General features: G+C 51.5%; 1 protein-coding gene across 2 annotated transcripts in view; it reads left to right on the top strand.

Moving 5' to 3' along the window:
* LOC115491104 (uncharacterized) overlaps positions 1–20,774 on the top strand; it is a 105,020-nt gene extending 84,246 nt beyond the window's left edge. For both annotated transcript variants that reach the window (XM_072922673.1, XM_041711289.2), the window contains 2 exons: positions 12,796–13,122; positions 19,039–20,774. In XM_072922673.1, the coding sequence (XP_072778774.1) occupies positions 19,046–20,407 (1,362 nt within the window). In that variant the 5' untranslated portion in view covers positions 12,796–13,122; positions 19,039–19,045 and the 3' untranslated portion in view covers positions 20,408–20,774. The remainder of the gene's footprint in view (positions 1–12,795; positions 13,123–19,038) is intronic.
* The last annotated feature ends 7,092 nt before the right edge of the window (positions 20,775–27,866 follow it).

The following is a 27,866-nucleotide window of genomic DNA, read 5'->3' as shown; positions in this document are numbered from 1 at the left end:
AAAGAGTTTGGATGCTGCTCTTGGGCACAGGGTGTGATTCTCGAGGCCATCCTGGGCAGGCCCAGGAGCCGGGCTCAATGACCTTTGTGAGTCCCTTCCAACCCAGAAAACTCTGTGATACTGTCATTGTGTTCTTGAGAAGGACCTCTCCAGATGGCATTCCATGGCTGCCTCTGACCGCGAGGCAGAACCAGACCTACTGGCATTGGAAAACATGGACAAATCTATAGCAATATCTCCATGGAAAAGATATCCAATGGAAGCAGAGGGAAAAAAATATAAACATATTAAATGATACTGCTTCTGTATATGATGGAAGTATGTAAGTATATAAGACTCGCTGAAAGCAGATCATTTTTGTAGGTGAAAGCCAGTACTGGAGGGCAAGCCCAGTGAACTGCTTCCGTGTCCTGAATGGGAGGGATCTCAGGGGGGAGTTTCCATCAGTCTGGCTTTTAAAGCTTTGGAGGATCTGTGAGCAGAGTAACAGGATTTGTTGACACTGAACCCCTGACTTCCTCACTAATATTCTGGGGTGACCACAACATAGGTTTAGGACTTTAATGGGCACCAATGACTTTTCCTCAGGCCATCAGTGGATGAGAATCTGCAAGTGCATGGTGACAGCTCTCTACGTCCTCTATGGGAAGGTCTGTATTTTCACTGGAGGCAGCATTATTCCTACAGAAGCTGGGCCCCGCTTTCGTGTGTAACCTTGTCTGGGGAAAGTGAGCACAGAGCATGTCTGTCGTGGTTGGTGGGACAGCCAACTGGATCGTGCTGCCATTCTGTTAGTGCTTTGAAGGCAAACGGGGATTTTCTTACCTTGGACATTCCCAAAGTGCTGTGGGGATGCCTGGCAGCAGACAAGGAGATGAGGATGTCTATGCAGAGGCCAGATCTGGTGCTGAGGCCAGAAGGGGGCTGGTCAGGGACAGCCCCGGAGCAGATCCTGCAGCTGCTGCTCCACCACTGCTCCACCAGTGTTCCACCAACGGCCACAGGAGCAGGAGACAACGACAGTTGCTACGGGCACAGCCCAACATTCCATGCAGAACCCCAGGGGACCCAGGGGACAGAAAGGGGGATGGGCCACCTTTGCCTCTCTTACTTCTTCTGGTGCAAGTTTGCTCTGAGGACCTTCCCACTGGGGCATTTCTCATCAGTCCTCTGGGCGGGGAAAAGCAGAGCAGGGACAGCTCTGGGTCTTCTCCCTGCTTCTCTGTCAGGTGCCTCCAGCTGGACATGCGCAGGAGCCTGGCTCTGTCCAAGGGCCCGTACCACGCTGCCTGCACTGGAGAACCAGAAGGAGTCCTGCTGCCTCTGAACCAGAAGGCTCTCCTCCGGCTCTGGGAGGAGCAAGAGGCTGCCGGTTCAGAGAAGAGAAGAACTTCTCTGAACCAGCTCAGTGGAGAACCAACTCCAAAGCTTTCTCTCCAAGTGGAGGCATTCATCCTGCCTGCTTTCTCAATTGCCTGCTGCCCAAGAATGTCACTGGACGTTTTCTCTCCTTTGGGCTACCGAGCTGCTCTCCTAGCTCAACACTCCTTCCTTGAAACTCGGAGAAACAGGATGTGTCTCTGGGGAACTCATGGAGACACACACAGACACAGGGACAACCCACCAGCATTTCTGCAGCGAACATTAATGAAGGATTTCTATGTCTATCTTCCAGCTGCCTTGAAGAAGCTAGATGTTCATCTCAAAACTCTGGCATTCCTCTAAAACACTAACACGAACAGAACTACTTTTCCACACTAAGGGCCTTGGTGTTTGTTTGAATGCTTAGGTCCCAGCTACGACAAAACCCAGCCGGTTCTAGTGCTTTCCTGCCTAACGTTAAGCAGGAGCCAATCTTGCTTCCTTCCCAGCCTGCGTGTTACACACACAGCAGCAAACTGAGGGGGCAGCTGTAACAAGGCCCACTGCAATACAGGTACTTTGTAGGCTCCAAATCCCACCAGCTGCCACGGCCTCCATCAGACGAGGGCAAGCTTTGGTCAGCTTCCCAGAACCAGCCTGGCAATTCCCCCTCCCTCAGCCCCTGTCCATCCTCCCCAGCCCCTGCTACCAGAACCTTGCCCGGCAGTGCCCTTTGCTGAGCTGGATAAAGGAGTGAGCTTGATTCTTCTTTGCTGCAAATACCAAAGCTGTTAGAAGTGAGAGGATCCTGTTCACTCCCGCTCTGCTTTAGCTAAGGAGATTGGTGAAGCCCAGAGCGGGAGACTGGTCCTTTAAAGAGAAACTGAAACTGAACTCCTGATGACTTAGTTGTGCATGTGGATATGAATGTTATAGAATCAGAGAGGTTAGGAAAGTCCTTGAAGGTGGTCAAGTCCATCTGTCCCCCGAAATGAAACAAAGTTGTTTTTGTTGCTGGGCAACAGAAAGGACTAAACCCGCTGCTTTTATCCCTCCAAGTAGAGTGAGACAGGACCACTCCTTTAGGTCCAATCCACTGCGTTAAGCAAAGCCTCCCTTTGCACTCGCAGCCGAGATTTTTAGGAATCAAAGGATGAAACCCCACCCTTCTTTCAGTGGCAGTAACGGAGACAGATCTTTGTAAGTCCGCCAGCTGAGCAAGGGGCTGGGCCTGTGGGGGACATCCAAGTGCCCAGATTCTTCTCTCAGGGAAAATGCCCTGTTTGCAACACCGAGCAAATGGAACGAACATTGCTTGAGTGATTTCATGCAGACAAAAAGAGGTCATGGAGCAAACTTTGGTTTAATGATAAAGACAGATTGTGTCTCAACAAAGACAAAAGGGCAAAAGATAGCGAACACCAAACCTCTTGCACTTACTGGTAAATCTAATAATACTAATACATCGTTAATAATACTAATGCATCTTAACTAATAAATGGAGAGATTCCTATCTAGTAAACTAAGTAGAAGAATAAACAACCCTAGAAACTTAACAAACAATCTTATTGCTATCTAGTCCTCTTGACCGCTAACTCTTGCTAGCCCTGGACAGCTGCAGGCCTCATTTGCTCTTTTCTTCTTGGGGAGAGGCTCTGCTTCCTTCCGTGGGCGATGCCTTCTCCTGTGGTTGTTCCTTTCCTTTATGGTTTCAAACACCCTGGAAGAGAGGAGAAAAACCATGCATTGTTAATTTAAGACACCCCATTAAACGAGCGCCGAGGTCTCCGTTTTTCTATGCATTTCTGTCTTTCCAGGCTGTGACACATTTGCAAATGGATCAGCACCATGAGTCTGATCTTTCTTGTCTAGAGTTCCTTCAAATTTCTCCCTCCTTTGCCTTCATCCTAGTTTTAATTGGATCAGCCCCATCAATCCAAGCTTTGATGCATCGACTCCCACTTGAAGGAATTGTGTCTTGTTGGGGCAGGGCAGGGTTTCATTCTGAATGCTGGGTTTTAACTAAGCTGTTTGGGTTTAAAGTGGGTTTGAGCACGGCTGCGAGGGGTGATCCTCCAAGTGCCCTTAGCTTCCCCAGTGGTGCCTTTGAAAGCGGTCAGGCTCTTTTAGTCCAAAGGCGCAGCTTGGAGCAGGAAGAGGAGGAACTTGCGTACCGTTTGCACTGCCCGCAGGGAAAGGGGCCTCTGGCCGAATGGGGTGGCTGCTGCGGCTGGCAGCAGGGACACTCGGCGCTGCGAGCCCTCTTGCGGCTTCTCTTCCCTGGCTCCCCGTCCTCCTTTCTGGGAGGGCTTTTGCTCCTCTTTGCTTTGTCCACAGTCTGCAAATCAAAGAGTCCTTATCAATGTTTCCTGCCTCTCAGAGAGCTGTCAATCAGAGCGTCCAGCAGAAAACTCTATTGGCCTAAGCAAATTCCTCCAAACCCTGAAGAGCTGAGAAAATGGCTGGATTTGGCAGCAGGCTGCCAATTCAGCGCTTGCAGGAAAATATTCCTCTTTTCTACAGCCCAAAGGGGTGGCATAAAGACATGGGTATCTCTAGTTCTATTGACATTTCTTATTTATACCTCTCTGCCTAACATCTGTTTATCTCTAGTTTTCCTCCACAAATGTCTAGGGAATGGGTCAAAATAAATTCAGTCAAATTAGTGAAGGCACATGGTTACCAATTTTCTACTACCCAAAAGAATCTCTTTCTCTCTCTCTTTCTCTGAACCATATAGCTGTTTGCCGGTAAGGAAAGTTTTAATGGAGCCACAGCATCAGCAACTCCTCCTTGGGGAGTATGCTGGGGTGCTATAAAAGATCCCTGAAAATCTGCAGCACCTCCATGAATGCAGCCCAGATGACTGATGTTAGCAAGCAGTGGGGAATTAAGGATCTGATTGGAATCAGCGAGGGTGCCAGCCCTTGAGAGAGAGTCAAATCTAGAGAGAGTCAAAGCCCATTTTAGTGATGGTGCTGCTTTGTTGGGTCAAAGTTATGCTCCAGGATTTCAGGGCAGCAGCACAATGAAACGCGGGGGCAGCATCTGCTGCACCTTCCCCAGTGCATGGGACAATGTGATCCTGGCAAAGGAGCGTCTCGCATGGCTCACCAGCGGGTTTTGTCCCCTTCTCCCACTTTCTTGACCTTCCTGGCATGTCTCCATCTCCTTCCCGCTCACCTGAGCAAGAGCGCTGGCAACCCTACGCTCTTTTTTCCAGGAATAGTAGTACTCCACACACTGTGCCACGGTCTTACTCTGAATCTGTTGTGAAGAGAAAAAGAAGGACTGTAAAATCCTGTAGGGTGCATTGGAGAAAAAGTAGGATATGGTATAACCTAGGAAGTAAAATCCTGGAGTAAATTGAGTAGGGTGTAAAATGAGATCAATGTGGAGTAAGAGAGGCATTATACAATGTAATAAACCCTGTGTTATGCTACATGGTAACAGATGTAATGTGCAGATCAAAAGCAAATCATCTAGCACAGTTCTTTCCCCATTTCACTCCAGTTATCCCAGCACGGTGTGTTGTGGAAGCACCAGCACACCTATGAGACAACTCTGAGAGAATAAGCCTTCATCTTCCAAAAGAGCTTGGACACAAGGGCAGGAGAGGCAGGATCATCATTTTCATGTAGGCATTCCTTTTCCCATTTCATTACTACTTTAACATTTTTGGTGCTTGAGAAGAGAGAGACTGAGTTCCGGTACTTGGTACCAGAAAGAAGCAACATCTCCTTTTGATGATCTTCTCAAGTAGAAAGAATGTCCTATGGCTTTACCTGCTTCTGGATGAGTTGAAAATCCTTGCCATAGGTGTGGAAAGCCTTTTGGAAGGACTCCTGCTCTTCAGGTGTCCATCTGTCCGAGCCTGGCAATAAAAAGCAGCAGGTAAATTGATCCCTCTCTCCGCTTGAAGTAGATCCCATTGGCTGCCGAAACAAAAGCGGCGCCATCCATCCGTCTCGTGTGTACATGTCCGCTCCCTCAGAAGGCAATGAAGACAAGAGCAGGCATTGCCCAGGGAAAAAGTCATGGACAACAAGCTGAAGGAGTAGATGCTGGTGCTTTCCCTGCCCCCAGAGAAGATGAGACCATGTGCTGGTGTTACTTGTTTGAGCAGAAATGCTTGACAGGGCAATTCAGGGCATGGCAGCATCTGTCAGTGAAGGAACAAGTTCTGCTTTGCTTACCTGCGTAGTGATAATCAGCCAAGGGATGGCCTTGAGGTGTTGGAGGCCCCCCCGAGAGCAGCATCTCCAGAGCCTCCTGCAAGATCAAAGGGAAAAAGACTTTAGCTGCCCCACAACAAAAAAAGAGCCAGAAAAATAGAAATGCTGCCTTTCAGCTACTTTGCCTCTTCAGAGTTTCTGGCATCTCATAGGGGTCCAACATTGTGGCTTGCTCCTAGTCCCTCATTTTTGCTGCCCATGCCTTTGATCCCGGTCCCCAGGAGTGGCATTTTGCTGACCAACCCAATTTTGGTTTATGCTCCTCCTGTGCCCAGAATTGCCCCAGCTCATGGAGGCTTCTTGGAATTTCCCCTCTATACACCTCAAAATGTCTTAGAGAACACAGATCTGCAGGAGATTTACAAGGGAGGAGGCTGCGGGACCCTGCGCCGGTGCCTCCAGGAGAGACATTCTCCCTGCTCGAGCCATTTGGAATCACCCCTGATGCAGCTGGAGGAGACACGGCAGGCAGCAAAAGTGCTCTGCCTCTTGTCAACTCCCTTCTTCAAAGAGCAGCCAGGAAAGGCTCTCCCAGTGCCCGGGCCATTTTAATTCCCTGTCCACTCTTCTCTGCAGCCAAACAGCCGCTTCTTACCGGAACGCTGCCGCGTGCCTGGTGCAGGCAGTGCAGGGCGAGCTCCAGCTTAGCTGCTGCCCTGGGAAGGCCACGGGAGCTGGCCATGTCCAACAGTTCTCTCACTGCAAGCACAACAAAAACCCACCGCAAGTCAGGCTTGAGCTGAGGAAAGGGAACGGTTGCCATACAAGGCAGAAGGAAAGCACAATAGCGTGAAAGTGCAGGCTGGAGAGCATGAAAAGGAGAGCAAAGAAAGGGGCAGCTGAACCGGGGGCCCAAGACATGCTGGCTCTGCCTTCACAGCAGCTTCTGTCATAAGAAGTGGGGGCCAATCTCCCCTCTTCCAGTGGCTAATGCCTCTGACCAATTTGGGGAGCAGGAAGGCTGTTCTTTTTCCTGTTTTGCTGCAAAAGCATCCTCCTTGCCTCTTAGACTCCCACGTGGGAAGATGGGCGAGACAAGGAGAGAAGCAGAGCCTGCACACCCCCAAGTATCTCAGGGGCGGAAAAAGAGCTTGACAGCTACCTCTGTCTGGTTTTTGCATGTCAGAGTCATCTTCCCCCCAGGGCTTCCAGACCAGGGTTGCAGGCTCTTCATCTTCACTTGGCGGTCTGGTCTGCAGCTCAGGGAGCTCAGCCTGAAAGTCACTGCCAACATTGATGTGCCTAAAGGAAGAAGGAGGTGGTCATAAGAAAGGCAAATGGCCAAGAGACACCTGCCGTGGAACCACAGGCTTCAACCAATCCCAGCCTGACTCTGAAATAGCAGTTCTGCTCCTCGCCATTCCTCAAGTTTGCTGTCCTTTAACCCCTGTGCCAAAACTCACGGCTCAATGTTGGCTCTTGCTTTCCTTTTCCTTGTGCCTCTCCTTTTCACCTGAAAGAGAGCAAAACAATGCTCCAGATAAAAGCCACTCTGCCAAGATGTGTCGCTAGCCTTCCTTCTCCCCCTCATCATTGCAAACCACAAGCTCCTCTGTCCCATCTCCCCTCAGTTTGGTGGAATTGCTGCCTTTTGCACTTGGAATTTCCGAGGCAGGACCCTCCAGTGGTCTGCAGCTTCCCCGAGAGGAGAATCAGAAGGCCACGCACTACTCCCTTCCGTCTTGGCGCCAGTGAGAGGACCCAGGAGAATGGCATGGAAGATGTGCCAGTGGAAATAAGGAAAAGGTTCCTCAGCCAGAGGATGGTTGGCCACTGGGACAGCCTCCCCAGGGAAGGGGTCACAGCACCAAGGCTGAGAGAGCTCAAAAAGAGTTTGGATGCTGCTCTTGGGCACAGGGTGTGATTCTCGAGGCCATCCTGGTCAGGCCCAGGAGCCGGGCTCAATGACCTTAGTGAGTCCCTTCCAACCCAGAAAACTCTGTGATACTGTCATTGTGTTCTTGAGAAGGACCTCTCCAGATGGCATTCCATGGCTGCCTCTGACCGCGAGGCAGAACCAGACCTACTGGCATTGGAAAACATGGACAAATCTATAGCAATATCTCCATGGAAAAGATATCCAATGGAAGCAGAGGGAAAAAAATATAAACATATTAAATGATACTGCTTCTGTATATGATGGAAGTATGTAAGTATATAAGACTCGCTGAAAGCAGATCATTTTTGTAGGTGAAAGCCAGTACTGGAGGGCAAGCCCAGTGAACTGCTTCCGTGTCCTGAATGGGAGGGATCTCAGGGGGGAGTTTCCATCAGTCTGGCTTTTAAAGCTTTGGAGGATCTGTGAGCAGAGTAACAGGATTTGTTGACACTGAACCCCTGACTTCCTCACTAATATTCTGGGGTGACCACAACATAGGTTTAGGACTTTAATGGGCACCAATGACTTTTCCTCAGGCCATCAGTGGATGAGAATCTGCAAGTGCATGGTGACAGCTCTCTACGTCCTCTATGGGAAGGTCTGTATTTTCACTGGAGGCAGCATTATTCCTACAGAAGCTGGGCCCCGCTTTCGTGTGTAACCTTGTCTGGGGAAAGTGAGCACAGAGCATGTCTGTCGTGGTTGGTGGGACAGCCAACTGGATCGTGCTGCCATTCTGTTAGTGCTTTGAAGGCAAACGGGGATTTTCTTACCTTGGACATTCCCAAAGTGCTGTGGGGATGCCTGGCAGCAGACAAGGAGATGAGGATGTCTATGCAGAGGCCAGATCTGGTGCTGAGGCCAGAAGGGGGCTGGTCAGGGACAGCCCCGGAGCAGATCCTGCAGCTGCTGCTCCACCACTGCTCCACCAGTGTTCCACCAACGGCCACAGGAGCAGGAGACAACGACAGTTGCTACGGGCACAGCCCAACATTCCATGCAGAACCCCAGGGGACCCAGGGGACAGAAAGGGGGATGGGCCACCTTTGCCTCTCTTACTTCTTCTGGTGCAAGTTTGCTCTGAGGACCTTCCCACTGGGGCATTTCTCATCAGTCCTCTGGGCGGGGAAAAGCAGAGCAGGGACAGCTCTGGGTCTTCTCCCTGCTTCTCTGTCAGGTGCCTCCAGCTGGACATGCGCAGGAGCCTGGCTCTGTCCAAGGGCCCGTACCACGCTGCCTGCACTGGAGAACCAGAAGGAGTCCTGCTGCCTCTGAACCAGAAGGCTCTCCTCCGGCTCTGGGAGGAGCAAGAGGCTGCCGGTTCAGAGAAGAGAAGAACTTCTCTGAACCAGCTCAGTGGAGAACCAACTCCAAAGCTTTCTCTCCAAGTGGAGGCATTCATCCTGCCTGCTTTCTCAATTGCCTGCTGCCCAAGAATGTCACTGGACGTTTTCTCTCCTTTGGGCTACCGAGCTGCTCTCCTAGCTCAACACTCCTTCCTTGAAACTCGGAGAAACAGGATGTGTCTCTGGGGAACTCATGGAGACACACACAGACACAGGGACAACCCACCAGCATTTCTGCAGCGAACATTAATGAAGGATTTCTATGTCTATCTTCCAGCTGCCTTGAAGAAGCTAGATGTTCATCTCAAAACTCTGGCATTCCTCTAAAACACTAACACGAACAGAACTACTTTTCCACACTAAGGGCCTTGGTGTTTGTTTGAATGCTTAGGTCCCAGCTACGACAAAACCCAGCCGGTTCTAGTGCTTTCCTGCCTAACGTTAAGCAGGAGCCAATCTTGCTTCCTTCCCAGCCTGCGTGTTACACACACAGCAGCAAACTGAGGGGGCAGCTGTAACAAGGCCCACTGCAATGCAGGTACTTTGTAGGCTCCAAATCCCACCAGCTGCCACGGCCTCCATCAGACGAGGGCAAGCTTTGGTCAGCTTCCCAGAACCAGCCTGGCAATTCCCCCTCCCTCAGCCCCTGTCCATCCTCCCCAGCCCCTGCTACCAGAACCTTGCCCGGCAGTGCCCTTTGCTGAGCTGGATAAAGGAGTGAGCTTGATTCTTCTTTGCTGCAAATACCAAAGCTGTTAGAAGTGAGAGGATCCTGTTCACTCCCGCTCTGCTTTAGCTAAGGAGATTGGTGAAGCCCAGAGCGGGAGACTGGTCCTTTAAAGAGAAACTGAAACTGAACTCCTGATGACTTAGTTGTGCATGTGGATATGAATGTTATAGAATCAGAGAGGTTAGGAAAGTCCTTGAAGGTGGTCAAGTCCATCTGTCCCCCGAAATGAAACAAAGTTGTTTTTGTTGCTGGGCAACAGAAAGGACTAAACCCGCTGCTTTTATCCCTCCAAGTAGAGTGAGACAGGACCACTCCTTTAGGTCCAATCCACTGCGTTAAGCAAAGCCTCCCTTTGCACTCGCAGCCGAGATTTTTAGGAATCAAAGGATGAAACCCCACCCTTCTTTCAGTGGCAGTAACGGAGACAGATCTTTGTAAGTCCGCCAGCTGAGCAAGGGGCTGGGCCTGTGGGGGACATCCAAGTGCCCAGATTCTTCTCTCAGGGAAAATGCCCTGTTTGCAACACCGAGCAAATGGAACGAACATTGCTTGAGTGATTTCATGCAGACAAAAAGAGGTCATGGAGCAAACTTTGGTTTAATGATAAAGACAGATTGTGTCTCAACAAAGACAAAAGGGCAAAAGATAGCGAACACCAAACCTCTTGCACTTACTGGTAAATCTAATAATACTAATACATCGTTAATAATACTAATGCATCTTAACTAATAAATGGAGAGATTCCTATCTAGTAAACTAAGTAGAAGAATAAACAACCCTAGAAACTTAACAAACAATCTTATTGCTATCTAGTCCTCTTGACCGCTAACTCTTGCTAGCCCTGGACAGCTGCAGGCCTCATTTGCTCTTTTCTTCTTGGGGAGAGGCTCTGCTTCCTTCCGTGGGCGATGCCTTCTCCTGTGGTTGTTCCTTTCCTTTATGGTTTCAAACACCCTGGAAGAGAGGAGAAAAACCATGCATTGTTAATTTAAGACACCCCATTAAACGAGCGCCGAGGTCTCCGTTTTTCTATGCATTTCTGTCTTTCCAGGCTGTGACACATTTGCAAATGGATCAGCACCATGAGTCTGATCTTTCTTGTCTAGAGTTCCTTCAAATTTCTCCCTCCTTTGCCTTCATCCTAGTTTTAATTGGATCAGCCCCATCAATCCAAGCTTTGATGCATCGACTCCCACTTGAAGGAATTGTGTCTTGTTGGGGCAGGGCAGGGTTTCATTCTGAATGCTGGGTTTTAACTAAGCTGTTTGGGTTTAAAGTGGGTTTGAGCACGGCTGCGAGGGGTGATCCTCCAAGTGCCCTTAGCTTCCCCAGTGGTGCCTTTGAAAGCGGTCAGGCTCTTTTAGTCCAAAGGCGCAGCTTGGAGCAGGAAGAGGAGGAACTTGCGTACCGTTTGCACTGCCCGCAGGGAAAGGGGCCTCTGGCCGAATGGGGTGGCTGCTGCGGCTGGCAGCAGGGACACTCGGCGCTGCGAGCCCTCTTGCGGCTTCTCTTCCCTGGCTCCCCGTCCTCCTTTCTGGGAGGGCTTTTGCTCCTCTTTGCTTTGTCCACAGTCTGCAAATCAAAGAGTCCTTATCAATGTTTCCTGCCTCTCAGAGAGCTGTCAATCAGAGCGTCCAGCAGAAAACTCTATCGGCCTAAGCAAATTCCTCCAAACCCTGAAGAGCTGAGAAAATGGCTGGATTTGGCAGCAGGCTGCCAATTCAGCGCTTGCAGGAAAATATTCCTCTTTTCTACAGCCCAAAGGGGTGGCATAAAGACATGGGTATCTCTAGTTCTATTGACATTTCTTATTTATACCTCTCTGCCTAACATCTGTTTATCTCTCTCTAGTTTTCCTCCACAAATGTCTAGGGAATGGGTCAAAATAAATTCAGTCAAATTAGTGAAGGCACATGGTTACCAATTTTCTACTACCCAAAAGAATCTCTTTCTCTCTCTCTTTCTCTGAACCATATAGCTGTTTGCCGGTAAGGAAAGTTTTAACGGAGCCACAGCATCAGCAACTCCTCCTTGGGGAGTATGCTGGGGTGCTATAAAAGATCCCTGAAAATCTGCAGCACCTCCATGAATGCAGCCCAGATGACTGATGTTAGCAAGCAGTGGGGAATTAAGGATCTGATTGGAATCAGCGAGGGTGCCAGCCCTTGAGAAAGCAATCTAGAGAGAGTCAAAGCCCATTTTGGTGATGGTGCTGCTTTGTTGGGTCAAAGTTATGCTCTGGGATTTCAGGGCAGCAGCACAATGAAACGCGGGGGCAGCATCTGCTGCACCTTCCCCAGTGCATGGGACAATGTGATCCTGGCAAAGGAGCGTCTCGCATGGCTCACCAGCGGGTTTTGTCCCCTTCTCCCACTTTCTTGACCTTCCTGGCATGTCTCCATCTCCTTCCCGCTCACCTGAGCAAGAGCGCTGGCAACCCTACGCTCTTTTTTCCAGGAATAGTAGTACTCCACACACTGTGCCACGGTCTTACTCTGAATCTGTTGTGAAGAGAAAAAGAAGGACTGTAAAATCCTGTAGGGTGCATTGGAGAAAAAGTAGGATATGGTATAACCTAGGAAGTAAAATCCTGGAGTAAATTGAGTAGGGTGTAAAATGAGATCAATGTGGAGTAAGAGAGGCATTATACAATGTAATAAACCCTGTGTTATGCTACATGGTAACAGATGTAATGTGCAGATCAAAAGCAAATCATCTAGCACAGTTCTTTCCCCATTTCACTCCAGTTATCCCAGCACGGTGTGTTGTGGAAGCACCTGTGGGAGGGGGTGTGGCTAGTGACCTCCCTGCATTGCCATGGGAGGCCACAGATGTGTAGTTTTCCCGCCTCCCAAGTTGTCTGTTATCTGTTCTCCCTTCCCCCAGTTTATGTCAATCATTTTGTACCCCTTCCCTTCGTTCTGGAAAGTTCTAAGTTCTTTGTACCCCCATTGGTTCCTCCCTCGAAACCACTCCTTCCCTCTATCCCGGTTGGCCGTTGCCATGTCACTCTCCGTTGACTCCACCCTCATACCCTCACCCGGTTGGATGCTCTACCCCTTGACCCTCCTTCCCTGTTACAGTTATATACCCTGCCCCGCCCTGGTTCGGGGCTCTCAGAGCTGGCTCGCCCTCTGAGTGGTTGCTTCCCTTCGCCCTCCTCGCCTTCCCTCTGTTAACCCTCGGAATAAAGCCGCCTGAGAGACCCCGCCTGGTGGAAGACTCTCTTTATTACCATCGTAGCGTGCCCGAAGTCCCCGACTCAGTCGGAGCGGACCGAGTCGCGCTACAACTGGCGCCCGAACACGCTGACCCCTGCACGGAGTCAAGCGGAGAGCGTCTCCTCGACAGCTTCGACTCCGTGAGCCGGCTGCCCGAGGAAATCAAGCGCCGTTCGGACGTGGTTCCACGGACGACGGTGCTTCGTTTTCTGAAGACCCCTCGCCTCGTGGGCTGCAGACACCCGGAGGAGCAGGAACAGCAGCTTCGGTGAAGCTCCCTCGCACTCCGGACCTGCAGCGCTTCCACCCCCCTTTGAGGCCATCTTCTTTTCGACGGGCGTCCTTTGTGGTGAGTTTTTCGTGCCCCGTCTGGCACCTGACCCCGTCTCTTTTCTTTTCTGTTTTCCTTTGCCTCCTTGGGGAATTTTTTAGCCCTATTGACATAATGGGAAACCGTATGTCTCCGGCTCGGCGGGATTTTTATTCCCATGTTAAGTCCTCCCTCGTTCTGGGAAATATTTCTTTTAACAAAAGGGATTTAAAAGCCTTAATTAACTTAATTTTTGACCACCTTCCTGACACTGCGCAGGAAGATTTTAATTCGGTTCAGTTTTGGGGAAAAGTCGGGCGTTTATTATACGATTTACAAGTTAAGGGAAATTTTAAAGTGGGACGTTTCTTTCCTTTATTTCATTCTATTTTTACGTTATTTAAATCAAAACGGGAGAGTTGGGCCCCCAGTTTCCCTAACCCTCATTCCGTCCCCCCCACTCCTAACCCTTTTTCCCCTAAGGGTGGGTCGGGCAGCAGACCCTGCCAAAGTCCGGCACAGGGTTGCCACCGTCTCCCTGCTGCTCCCCGTCCCATCCTGTCCTCTTTTCGACCTGGGACTGGCCACCCCAGTTCGACCCTTTCCTCGTCCCAAGACCCTCAGACCCCTGTCCCCAGTTTAAAACCTTGCTGTTCAATTCCTAATCTGTGCCAGCATACAGCACAAAATGGCGCCGGCCGCATGGCCGAGCTGGCATCAGAGGCGCCACAAAATGGCGTCCCAGCTCCTCCCTACCCCCCTCGGGTTCCCGCCATTTCCCCATTGACCCCTCCTACGTCGAGTGCCGCCCCTGCGTCGGGTCCCGCCCCATCAGATGCGTCGATGGTGTCATCGTCGGGACCCGCCCCTTCCGTCCCCTTGACCGCGCCCCTGGGTGGGCCCCCGGTGGGAGGGACCGGCCTACAGGAAGGCCACGCCCCTGTGGGTGGGAACTCCCTGCCGGAAGGCCCCGCCCCGGGAGGTGGGCCTAGTCCCGCCTCCCCCTCTCCAGCCACTTCCGGTTCCCACGCTACCGGAACCGGAAGTAGGCCTGGCCGGAAGCAGGCCATCTTGGCCTGCGGGGCTCCACGCCACCGGAGCCCAACGGTCAGGGAGAGGTTCAAGGCCCTCACCCGTCCTGCCTCATCCTCCGAAGAGGATGAGGACAGGGACAGCCCCCGGCCCACACCTAGGTCGGGAGGCGGGTGGGCTAAGATACGGGCAGCGGCCATCGAGGACGGGGACTTAGACCTCGCCCGTGACCTTGGGCCTTTTGCGGCACCGGTGATAAGGGAGAGGGGAAAACGGCCCCGGTGGGAGCAAGTGCCATACGCTGAGGTGAAGGAGCTGAGGAAAGCAGCAAAGGACTATGGCCGCGAGTCGCCATTCTTTAAAAATGTACTGGACCTTACTTTTTCCGGACGGACACTGGTACAGCATGATATCAAGTACATTGCCAAATCCCTGTTGTCCCCCACGGAACTGCTGCTTTGGGAGGTTCAGTGGAAAAAGCTGCTGAAACCTCTCATTATAAAGCACAACCTAGCAGCGACCCTGGGCACGGGTGATGAGGTAATGGAGGCTGTTGCGGGAGATGGAGAGTTCGGCCAGCCAGAGGACCAAATCCAACTACCAATTGCGCTCCTCGATGACATCAGAGAGGCTGGCCGTGCCGCGCTACTGAAAATACCGGACGGCAGAACTCCCTCCCAAAGTTTTTCCACCATTCTCCAAGGACCGGACGAGTCCTTCATCAAATTTGTCGACCGCCTCAGAGAGGCCATAGAGAAGCAGATAGAACACCCTGCGGCGAGGGAAGAGCTCCTCCGAAAGATGGCAGTGACCAACGCCTCTGCGGAGACCAAGAAGATCTTGAGGGCGTTACCGCAGGACCCCGAGCCCACCATCTCCCAGATGGTGGAGGCATGCGTCAAAGCAACATCTACCGAGGTAACGGTCGCAATGGCAGTGAGTAAAGGGGTGGGGGAGGCAATGTTAAATATGAACACTGTGCGCTGCTTCGGGTGTGGCCAGATGGGCCACATACAAGCGAACTGTCCACACTGGCCCCCGGAGCAGTTTTACAACCCGTATATGCCTTCCCCAAGACCCCCACCCAGGAACTCTTTCCCGTCATACCAGCCGGCGGGAAACGGGCCGCGGAGCGCGAGGAGGGGCCGCGTGAGGACAACAAATGGCCCTTCTCAGCGCCCGAGCCTCCCTACTATCCGGGAGGACCAATGGCCCAGGGGACAGTTTTGGAGGATTGGCGGAGCACCGACGACGGACTTCGCCTCCTCCGAAGAACGGCCAACTTAGATCCTGGCCGCCGCCGGGTCCTCAAGAGCTCCATGACTGTCACCTTCCAGGATGAGGACCTGGTGAGAGTCCCCGCGGGGTTCCTGGAGCCCCCTCACTGCCAGAGCGAGGCGACCGTCCTCATCGTCGGAGACGCAAGGCACACACCCGACAGGATCTCCATCATCCCTGAAGTGGTGTGTGTCCCGCCGGGGTCCGAGGTAACGGTCTCGGTCACCTGCCATGAGCCCCCCTACACCTTGGGCAGAGGACTCCCCTTCGCCCTGCTCTATCTGCTGGACTCAAACGACCTCTCTGAACGGAACTCTGAACAGGACATTCATGTGTTTCTGACTCAAAATGTAACTAAAGAAAGACCTATAATCCGAACTGTGCTTTCGTTACAGGGAAAGTCGGTGGCGATGGACCTAATGGCAGACACTGGGGCGGATGTCACCATCATTCCCAGGGCAAAGTGGCCCCGCGACTGGGAGTTAGTGCCCCCTTGTGGCACAATCTCCGGAGTGGGTGGAGCTGTCAACTCCATGCGCAGTCGACGCTTGGTAAGTGTGGAGGGACCAGAGGGACAAATAGCCACAATTCGACCATTTGTGGTTTCTTCCAACATCATGCTGTTAGGCAGGGACGTATTGTCCCAGTGGGGTGCCCGCCTTGACATCCCTAGCCCTGCGTGGGATTTTTAGTGTGGGCCACTGCGGAGCGCACCTCCCCACCGTTGAATTGGAAGACCGATGTTCCGGTGTGGGTGGATCAGTGGCCCCTTGTGGAGGAAAAACTAAAGGCGCTCAACGAACTTGTTGAGGAGCAGGTGCGCCTTGGGCATTTAATACCCTCCACCAGCCCTTGGAACACCCCTGTCTTTGTGATTAAAAAACCTGGCAAAGACAAGTGGCGCCTGCTCCAGGACCTCCGCAGGGTAAATGATGTCATTGAAGACATGGGCCCCCTCCAGCCTGGGCTTCCCTCACCCTCCATGCTTCCCCGGGATTGGCAGCTCGCAGTCATTGATATCAAGGACTGCTTTTTTAACATCCCCCTGTATCCTGGAGATGCCCCCAGGTTCGCCTTTTCCGTCCCATCAATTAATCGGGCGGAACCTTATAAAAGGTATCAATGGACCACCTTGCCCCAGGGAATGAAAAATTCTCCAGTGCTCTGCCAAACCTTTGTAGCACAGGTTCTTTCGCCAATCCGCCGGCTTTTCCCTGAAGCCATCATTCTACATTACATGGACGACGTCCTTGTCTGCGCGGAGACGACCACCTATCTCCGCGCAGCACTTAATAAGACAATAAAAGCCATCAAGGATGCGGGTTTTCAGATTGCGGAGGAAAAGATCCAGCTCTCCGCCCCATGGAAGTACTTGGGCATCACCATCACTGGAAGGACCGTCGCGCCCCAGTCGGTGACCATCAAAGACGACCCACGGACCCTGCGGGATCTGCAGCAGATCTGCGGCACCATCACATGGATCCGACCTCTCCTGGGACTCACCACGGAGGAGCTGGCGCCCCTCTTCGAACTCCTGCGAGGAGACGGCGACCTGGCTTCTCCACGCGAGCTGACACCTGCCGCGAAGGGAGCCCTGGAGAGAGTTGCGGAGGCCATCAGATCCCGCCAGGCGCACCGTGTGGACCGGGTCCTTCCCATTACCCTTGCCATCTTGGGTAAGTGCCCAAACTTCCATGGGTTGCTGTTTCAGTGGGATGCTGGGCGTAAGGACCCACTCCTTATCATCGAGTGGCTGTTCCTTCCGCACCAGCCCCCAAAGACCATCTCCACACCCGCTGAATTGATGGCCAAACTCATCATTAAAGGCAGGCAACGCCTCCAGACCCTCGCAGGGTGCGATCCGGCGTGCATTTATGTCCCTTTAAATCTGGAACAATTGGAGTCACTACTGCAAACCAACGAAAATTTACAAATTTCTCTGGACAGCTACCCCGGCCAAATCTCCATACATTATCCTAAACATAAATTGTTTAAGGATACCTTCTATTTGGCCCCAAAATCCTACAAAAGTAAAACACCAATTAAAGATGCTCTCACAGTGTTCACTGATGGGTCGGGGAAATCCCACAAATCAGTGATCACTTGGAAGGACCCGGAGAGTCAGAAGTGGGAGTCTGACATCCAAATCGTTGAGGGTTCCCCCCAGATCGCAGAACTTGCTGCGGTCGTGAGAGCATTCAAAAAATTCCAACAGCCTTTCAATCTAGTTACTGATTCGGCGTATGTGGCCGGGATAGCAGAGCGGGCAGAACACGCCATGCTCAAAGAAATTCAAAACAAGAAATTATTCGGGTTGCTCACGGAATTAATTTGGCTGATCTCCCACCGCGAGCAACCCTATCACGTAATGCACGTCCGGGCACACACAGACCTGCCAGGAGCCATCGCTGAGGGTAACCGGAGGGCGGACCATTTAGCAGCGGTTATCGCCACCACCTCTTCTTCTGTACATGCAATTACTAATACCGTCCCAGACATCTTTGCACAGGCAAGGCTCAGCCATGCGTTTTTTCACCAAAACGCTCCTGCCCTTGCCAGGCAATTCAAAATCTCGAAAGAACAGGCCAAGGCCATCCTCGCCACTTGCCCCAGCTGTCAGTCCCTCGCCCTTCCACCAGTGGCGTCAGGGGTTAACCCCCGGGGACTGGGAGCTTTGGAGCTGTGGCAAATGGATGTGACACACTACAATGCTTTTGGCCGTCTCAAATACATACATGTGTCAGTTGACACATTTTCAGGTGCCATCTTCGCCTCTCTCCATACTGGAGAAAAGACGAAAGATGCGAAAAAACACTTATTCATGGCATTCGCGACACTGGGAGTCCCGAAGGCAATTAAGACCGACAACGGCCCGGGACTCACCTCGAAACAATTCGAACTGTTTCTGCAGCAATGGGGTATCAAACATACCACCGGAATTCCTCACAATCCCACAGGGCAGGCCATAGTGGAGCGCTCCCACAAAGAACTGAAAAGATTGCTCGATCAGCAACATGACGCGGCGTTGTCCATGACTCCGGTCGAGCGCCTTTGTAAAGCACTTTATGTACTGAATTTCTTAAATTGCACTGACCGTGAGCCAGACCCGCCCGTCATCAGGCACTTTACGAATACCACTCGAGCACTTTTGAAGGAGCGCCCACCGGTCCTTGTCCGGGACCCGGAATCCCGAGCCATCACAGGGCCCTTTCCCTTAATAACCTGGGGGAGAGGGTATGCCTGTGTTTCGACAGCTAATGGCCCAAAGTGGATTCCGGGGAAATACGTGAAGCCATTCCTAGAAGATGCCCCAGCTGCAGGACCACCGTCACCACAGAACCCACAGGCTGCGTCTCCCACGACACCGGATGACGCAGTCGCGTGGAGAAGACGAAAGAAGAAGAGGACCGGGAGCCGTCCCAACTTGGTGTCCCGAGTCCTCATCACCAGACTGTACCACCCACCGGACTCGACATTTCAAAATACCCCTTCCCCTCCAGTTACCTTTCCCTTACCCCCTTACCTTACCCGCCTTCCCTATACCCCTGTGCCCTAAATTATTTCCTTTTTAACCCGAAAGGGGGAGCTGGGAGGGGAGGGAACCAAACCTTTTCTGTTATTTACGTTTGTCCCTTGTGTTAATAGAATAAGGATGGCTGCCCACAAGTCACCAATCCGGGAGAAACATCAGGAATCGCTCCACTGCACCCAGCTGGCCGTCGCCGTGGCCTTTGTCATCCTGTGGCTACAAGCGGCGGACGGCTGGATTGTTCAGCAGCCGAAAGAGAACGTGTGGGTCACGCTCGCCAAGTCCTTGCAGCAGGACAATCTATGTTTGGCCATGGGCAGTGTGGACAACCCCTTGTCCACATGCCTGGTGGGGGTTCCCCTGGTTGCCGACGATTGGCCAGTTTTCAACTCCGACCTACTCCGAACCACGGGTAAGAGACCCAACCCGGTCGACACTTGGGACGAGTGGACAAAAATTCTATCAAACAGTAAAGAGGAACCCCAAGAATTGGACCTGCTGGGGTCCTCTCACGCAGAATACTGCGTAAAATTTTACTATAGAAGGCCAAGTCAGAATTGGCATGGACTTGACTTGGCCAAGAATACATACAGAAAGGATGTAACACCTTTAAGCAAAAAATATAATAGCCAAACCTGGTGCAATTACACCAGCCAGGTAGTTTCGGTTTCTTCCACACGTCCTAAGGTGTTGCCCAAGGGAATGTTTCTTATCTGTGGAGACAGAGTATGGTCAGGCATTCCATCTCGGCTCCAGGGAGGACCATGTAGCCTTGGCAAGCTTGCGACTCTCACTCCGAATAAAACCCAGATTTTAGAATGGAGGAAGGAAAAACAATTGGCTCGCAAGAAACGTTCATACGACCAATTCGACTCAAATTGTGATTCACAGTTGTACAATTGGGGCAAGACAAAGAGAATCGCTGCGTCCATATTCCTTCCATGGTACGCAGCAGCAAAAGCCCTTGGTGAGCTTTCTCACCTGGAGTGCTGGGTAAACAAGAATGCCAACGCTACGTCGGCCGCCCTCTCAGACCTTTTGGCGGACGAGCAAACCACCAGGCATGCAACCCTCCAAAATCGGGCTGCGATAGACTTTCTCCTATTAGCCCATGGCCACAGCTGCGAGGACTTTGACGGGCTGTGCTGCTTCAATCTGTCATCGAGAAGCAAATCCATCCAGGCCCACATCCAACAGATAAAAGAGCAAGTAAAAGACTTAAAGACTGAGAACCCATCGGCTGCTGACCCTATAGACAAGACATTCTCGCAGTGGGGCATCCCCGGATGGGCAGCCCCCATCGTTAAAGGACTTATCTGGATTTTAGTTATTATTTTCCTTATTTTCATCGCTTTAGCCATTTTTAAACAATATTTAGTTAAGACTTTCGGTTCCGCTTATTTAGTTAATAAAGACGGGGGAGATGTGGGAGGGGGTGTGGCTAGTGACCTCCCTGCATTGCCATGGGAGGCCACAGATGTGTAGTTTTCCCGCCTCCCAAGTTGTCTGTTATCTGTTCTCCCTTCCCCCAGTTTATGTCAATCATTTTGTACCCCTTCCCTTCGTTCTGGAAAGTTCTAAGTTCTTTGTACCCCCATTGGTTCCTCCCTCGAAACCACTCCTTCCCTCTATCCCGGTTGGCCGTTGCCATGTCACTCTCCGTTGACTCCACCCTCATACCCTCACCCGGTTGGATGCTCTACCCCTTGACCCTCCTTCCCTGTTACAGTTATATACCCTGCCCCGCCCTGGTTCGGGGCTCTCAGAGCTGGCTCGCCCTCTGAGTGGTTGCTTCCCTTCGCCCTCCTCGCCTTCCCTCTGTTAACCCTCGGAATAAAGCCGCCTGAGAGACCCCGCCTGGTGGAAGACTCTCTTTATTACCGTCGTAGCGTGCCCGAAGTCCCCGACTCAGTCGGAGCGGACCGAGTCGCGCTACAAGCACCAGCACACCTATGAGACAACTCTGAGAGAATAAGCCTTCATCTTCCAAAAGAGCTTGGACACAAGGGCAGGAGAGGCAGGATCATCATTTTCATGTAGGCATTCCTTTTCCCATTTCATTACTACTTTAACATTTTTGGTGCTTGAGAAGAGAGAGACTGAGTTCCGGTACTTGGTACCAGAAAGAAGCAACATCTCCTTTTGATGATCTTCTCAAGTAGAAAGAATGTCCTATGGCTTTACCTGCTTCTGGATGAGATGAAAATCCTTGCCATAGGTGTGGAAAGCCTTTTGGAAGGACTCCTGCTCTTCAGGTGTCCATCTGTCCGAGCCTGGCAATAAAAAGCAGCAGGTAAATTGATCCCTCTCTCCGCTTGAAGTAGATCCCATTGGCTGCCGAAACAAAAGCGGCGCCATCCATCCGTCTCGTGTGTACATGTCTGCTCCCTCAGAAGGCAATGAAGACAAGAGCAGGCATTGCCCAGGGAAAAAGTCATGGACAACAAGCTGAAGGAGTAGATGCTGGTGCTTTCCCTGCCCCCAGAGAAGATGAGACCATGTGCTGGTGTTACTTGTTTGAGCAGAAATGCTTGACAGGGCAATTCAGGGCATGGCAGCATCTGTCAGTGAAGGAACAAGTTCTGCTTTGCTTACCTGCGTAGTGATAATCAGCCAAGGGATGGCCTTGAGGTGTTGGAGGCCCCCCCGAGAGCAGCATCTCCAGAGCCTCCTGCAAGATCAAAGGGAAAAAGACTTTAGCTGCCCCACAACAAAAAAAGAGCCAGAAAAATAGAAATGCTGCCTTTCAGCTACTTTGCCTCTTCAGAGTTTCTGGCATCTCATAGGGGTCCAACATTGTGGCTTGCTCCTAGTCCCTCATTTTTGCTGCCCATGCCTTTGATCCCGGTCCCCAGGAGTGGCATTTTGCTGACCAACCCAATTTTGGTTTATGCTCCTCCTGTGCCCAGAATTGCCCCAGCTCATGGAGGCTTCTTGGAATTTCCCCTCTATACACCTCAAAATGTCTTAGAGAACACAGATCTGCAGGAGATTTACAAGGGAGGAGGCTGCGGGACCCTGCGCCGGTGCCTCCAGGAGAGACATTCTCCCTGCTCGAGCCATTTGGAATCACCCCTGATGCAGCTGGAGGAGACACGGCAGGCAGCAAAAGTGCTCTGCCTCTTGTCAACTCCCTTCTTCAAAGAGCAGCCAGGAAAGGCTCTCCCAGTGCCCGGGCCATTTTAATTCCCTGTCCACTCTTCTCTGCAGCCAAACAGCCGCTTCTTACCGGAACGCTGCCGCGTGCCTGGTGCAGGCAGTGCAGGGCGAGCTCCAGCTTAGCTGCTGCCCTGGGAAGGCCACGGGAGCTGGCCATGTCCAACAGTTCTCTCACTGCAAGCACAACAAAAACCCACCGCAAGTCAGGCTTGAGCTGAGGAAAGGGAACGGTTGCCATACAAGGCAGAAGGAAAGCACAATAGCGTGAAAGTGCAGGCTGGAGAGCATGAAAAGGAGAGCAAAGAAAGGGGCAGCTGAACCGGGGGCCCAAGACATGCTGGCTCTGCCTTCACAGCAGCTTCTGTCATAAGAAGTGGGGGCCAATCTCCCCTCTTCCAGTGGCTAATGCCTCTGACCAATTTGGGGAGCAGGAAGGCTGTTCTTTTTCCTGTTTTGCTGCAAAAGCATCCTCCTTGCCTCTTAGACTCCCACGTGGGAAGATGGGCGAGACAAGGAGAGAAGCAGAGCCTGCACACCCCCAAGTATCTCAGGGGCGGAAAAAGAGCTTGACAGCTACCTCTGTCTGGTTTTTGCATGTCAGAGTCATCTTCCCCCCAGGGCTTCCAGACCAGGGTTGCAGGCTCTTCATCTTCACTTGGCGGTCTGGTCTGCAGCTCAGGGAGCTCAGCCTGAAAGTCACTGCCAACATTGATGTGCCTAAAGGAAGAAGGAGGTGGTCATAAGAAAGGCAAATGGCCAAGAGACACCTGCCGTGGAACCACAGGCTTCAACCAATCCCAGCCTGACTCTGAAATAGCAGTTCTGCTCCTCGCCATTCCTCAAGTTTGCTGTCCTTTAACCCCTGTGCCAAAACTCACGGCTCAATGTTGGCTCTTGCTTTCCTTTTCCTTGTGCCTCTCCTTTTCACCTGAAAGAGAGCAAAACAATGCTCCAGATAAAAGCCACTCTGCCAAGATGTGTCGCTAGCCTTCCTTCTCCCCCTCATCATTGCAAACCACAAGCTCCTCTGTCCCATCTCCCCTCAGTTTGGTGGAATTGCTGCCTTTTGCACTTGGAATTTCCGAGGCAGGACCCTCCAGTGGTCTGCAGCTTCCCCGAGAGGAGAAGCAGAAGGCCACGCACTACTCCCTTCCGTCTTGGCGCCAGTGAGAGGACCCAGGAGAATGGCATGGAAGATGTGCCAGTGGAAATAAGGAAAAGGTTCCTCAGCCAGAGGATGGTTGGCCACTGGGACAGCCTCCCCAGGGAAGGGGTCACAGCACCAAGGCTGAGAGAGCTCAAAAAGAGTTTGGATGCTGCTCTTGGGCACAGGGTGTGATTCTCGAGGCCATCCTGGGCAGGCCCAGGAGCCGGGCTCAATGACCTTTGTGAGTCCCTTCCAACCCAGAAAACTCTGTGATACTGTCATTGTGTTCTTGAGAAGGACCTCTCCAGATGGCATTCCATGGCTGCCTCTGACCGCGAGGCAGAACCAGACCTACTGGCATTGGAAAACATGGACAAATCTATAGCAATATCTCCATGGAAAAGATATCCAATGGAAGCAGAGGGAAAAAAAATATAAACATATTAAATGATACTGCTTCTGTATATGATGGAAGTATGTAAGTATATAAGACTCGCTGAAAGCAGATCATTTTTGTAGGTGAAAGCCAGTACTGGAGGGCAAGCCCAGTGAACTGCTTCCGTGTCCTGAATGGGAGGGATCTCAGGGGGGAGTTTCCATCAGTCTGGCTTTTAAAGCTTTGGAGGATCTGTGAGCAGAGTAACAGGATTTGTTGACACTGAACCCCTGACTTCCTCAGTAATATTCTGGGGTGACCACAACATAGGTTTAGGACTTTAATGGGCACCAATGACTTTTCCTCAGGCCATCAGTGGATGAGAATCTGCAAGTGCACGGTGACAGCTCTCTACGTCCTCTATGGGAAGGTCTGTATTTTCACTGGAGGCAGCATTATTCCTACAGAAGCTGGGCCCCGCTTTCGTGTGTAACCTTGTCTGGGGAAAGTGAGCACAGAGCATGTCTGTCGTGGTTGGTGGGACAGCCAACTGGATCGTGCTGCCATTCTGTTAGTGCTTTGAAGGCAAACGGGGATTTTCTTACCTTGGACATTCCCAAAGTGCTGTGGGGATGCCTGGCAGCAGACAAGGAGATGAGGATGTCTATGCAGAGGCCAGATCTGGTGCTGAGGCCAGAAGGGGGCTGGTCAGGGACAGCCCCGGAGCAGATCCTGCAGCTGCTGCTCCACCACTGCTCCACCAGTGTTCCACCAACGGCCACAGGAGCAGGAGACAACGACAGTTGCTACGGGCACAGCCCAACATTCCATGCAGAACCCCAGGGGACCCAGGGGACAGAAAGGGGGATGGGCCACCTTTGCCTCTCTTACTTCTTCTGGTGCAAGTTTGCTCTGAGGACCTTCCCACTGGGGCATTTCTCATCAGTCCTCTGGGCGGGGAAAAGCAGAGCAGGGACAGCTCTGGGTCTTCTCCCTGCTTCTCTGTCAGGTGCCTCCAGCTGGACATGCGCAGGAGCCTGGCTCTGTCCAAGGGCCCGTACCACGCTGCCTGCACTGGAGAACCAGAAGGAGTCCTGCTGCCTCTGAACCAGAAGGCTCTCCTCCGGCTCTGGGAGGAGCAAGAGGCTGCCGGTTCAGAGAAGAGAAGAACTTCTCTGAACCAGCTCAGTGGAGAACCAACTCCAAAGCTTTCTCTCCAAGTGGAGGCATTCATCCTGCCTGCTTTCTCAATTGCCTGCTGCCCAAGAATGTCACTGGACGTTTTCTCTCCTTTGGGCTACCGAGCTGCTCTCCTAGCTCAACACTCCTTCCTTGAAACTCGGAGAAACAGGATGTGTCTCTGGGGAACTCATGGGGACACACACAGACACAGGGACAACCCACCAGCATTTCTGCAGCGAACATTAATGAAGGATTTCTATGTCTATCTTCCAGCTGCCTTGAAGAAGCTAGATGTTCATCTCAAAACTCTGGCATTCCTCTAAAACACTAACACAAACAGAACTACTTTTCCACACTAAGGGCCTTGGTGTTTGTTTGAATGCTTAGGTCCCAGCTACGACAAAACCCAGCCGGTTCTAGTGCTTTCCTGCCTAACGTTAAGCAGGAGCCAATCTTGCTTCCTTCCCAGCCTGCGTGTTACACACACAGCAGCAAACTGAGGGGGCAGCTGTAACAAGGCCCACTGCAATACAGGTACTTTGTAGGCTCCAAATCCCACCAGCTGCCACGGCCTCCATCAGACGAGGGCAAGCTTTGGTCAGCTTCCCAGAACCAGCCTGGCAATTCCCCCTCCCTCAGCCCCTGTCCATCCTCCCCAGCCCCTGCTACCAGAACCTTGCCCGGCAGTGCCCTTTGCTGAGCTGGATAAAGGAGTGAGCTTGATTCTTCTTTGCTGCAAATACCAAAGCTGTTAGAAGTGAGAGGATCCTGTTCACTCCCGCTCTGCTTTAGCTAAGGAGATTGGTGAAGCCCAGAGCGGGAGACTGGTCCTTTAAAGAGAAACTGAAACTGAACTCCTGATGACTTAGTTGTGCATGTGGATATGAATGTTATAGAATCAGAGAGGTTAGGAAAGTCCTTGAAGGTGGTCAAGTCCATCTGTCCCCCGAAATGAAACAAAGTTGTTTTTCTTGCTGGGCAACAGAAAGGACTAAACCCGCTGCTTTTATCCCTCCAAGTAGAGTGAGACAGGACCACTCCTTTAGGTCCAATCCACTGCGTTAAGCAAAGCCTCCCTTTGCACTCGCAGCCGAGATTTTTAGGAATCAAAGGATGAAACCCCACCCTTCTTTCAGTGGCAGTAACGGAGACAGATCTTTGTAAGTCCGCCAGCTGAGCAAGGGGCTGGGCCTGTGGGGGACATCCAAGTGCCCAGATTCTTCTCTCAGGGAAAATGCCCTGTTTGCAACACCGAGCAAATGGAACGAACATTGCTTGAGTGATTTCATGCAGACAAAAAGAGGTCATGGAGCAAACTTTGGTTTAATGATAAAGACAGATTGTGTCTCAACAAAGACAAAAGGGCAAAAGATAGCGAACACCAAACCTCTTGCACTTACTGGTAAATCTAATAATACTAATACATCGTTAATAATACTAATGCATCTTAACTAATAAATGGAGAGATTCCTATCTAGTAAACTAAGTAGAAGAATAAACAACCCTAGAAACTTAACAAACAATCTTATTGCTATCTAGTCCTCTTGACCGCTAACTCTTGCTAGCCCTGGACAGCTGCAGGCCTCATTTGCTCTTTTCTTCTTGGGGAGAGGCTCTGCTTCCTTCCGTGGGCGATGCCTTCTCCTGTGGTTGTTCCTTTCCTTTATGGTTTCAAACACCCTGGAAGAGAGGAGAAAAACCATGCATTGTTAATTTAAGACACCCCATTAAACGAGCGCCGAGGTCTCCGTTTTTCTATGCATTTCTGTCTTTCCAGGCTGTGACACATTTGCAAATGGATCAGCACCATGAGTCTGATCTTTCTTGTCTAGAGTTCCTTCAAATTTCTCCCTCCTTTGCCTTCATCCTAGTTTTAATTGGATCAGCCCCATCAATCCAAGCTTTGATGCATCGACTCCCACTTGTAGGAATTGTGTCTTGTTGGGGCAGGGCAGGGTTTCATTCTGAATGCTGGGTTTTAACTAAGCTGTTTGGGTTTAAAGTGGGTTTGAGCACGGCTGCGAGGGGTGATCCTCCAAGTGCCCTTAGCTTCCCCAGTGGTGCCTTTGAAAGCGGTCAGGCTCTTTTAGTCCAAAGGCGCAGCTTGGAGCAGGAAGAGGAGGAACTTGCGTACCGTTTGCACTGCCCGCAGGGAAAGGGGCCTCTGGCCGAATGGGGTGGCTGCTGCGGCTGGCAGCAGGGACACTCGGCGCTGCGAGCCCTCTTGCGGCTTCTCTTCCCTGGCTCCCCGTCCTCCTTTCTGGGAGGGCTTTTGCTCCTCTTTGCTTTGTCCACAGTCTGCAAATCAAAGAGTCCTTATCAATGTTTCCTGCCTCTCAGAGAGCTGTCAATCAGAGCGTCCAGCAGAAAACTCTATCGGCCTAAGCAAATTCCTCCAAACCCTGAAGAGCTGAGAAAATGGCTGGATTTGGCAGCGGGCTGCCAAGTCAGCGCTTGCAGGAAAATATTCCTCTTTTCTACAGCCCAAAGGGGTGGCATAAAGACATGGGTATCTCTAGTTCTATTGACATTTCTTATTTATACCTCTCTGCCTAACATCTGTTTATCTCTCTCTAGTTTTCCTCCACAAATGTCTAGGGAATGGGTCAAAATAAATTCAGTCAAATTAGTGAAGGCACATGGTTACCAATTTTCTACTACCCAAAAGAATCTCTTTCTCTCTCTCTTTCTCTGAACCATATAGCTGTTTGCCGGTAAGGAAAGTTTTAACGGAGCCACAGCATCAGCAACTCCTCCTTGGGGAGTATGCTGGGGTGCTATAAAAGATCCCTGAAAATCTGCAGCACCTCCATGAATGCAGCCCAGATGACTGATGTTAACAAGCAGTGGGGAATTAAGGATCTGATTGGAATCAGCGAGGGTGCCAGCCCTTGAGAAAGCAATCTAGAGAGAGTCAAAGCCCATTTTGGTGATGGTGCTGCTTTGTTGGGTCAAAGTTATGCTCTGGGATTTCAGGGCAGCAGCACAATGAAACGCGGGGGCAGCATCTGCTGCACCTTCCCCAGTGCATGGGACAATGTGATCCTGGCAAAGGAGCGTCTCGCATGGCTCACCAGCGG

Source organism: Taeniopygia guttata, chromosome Z (assembly GCF_048771995.1).
Source record: "Taeniopygia guttata chromosome Z, bTaeGut7.mat, whole genome shotgun sequence".
NCBI lineage: Eukaryota > Metazoa > Chordata > Aves > Passeriformes > Estrildidae > Taeniopygia > Taeniopygia guttata.
Note: the sequence above shows the minus strand (reverse complement) of the source record. Positions and strands in the feature narration are given on the sequence as shown.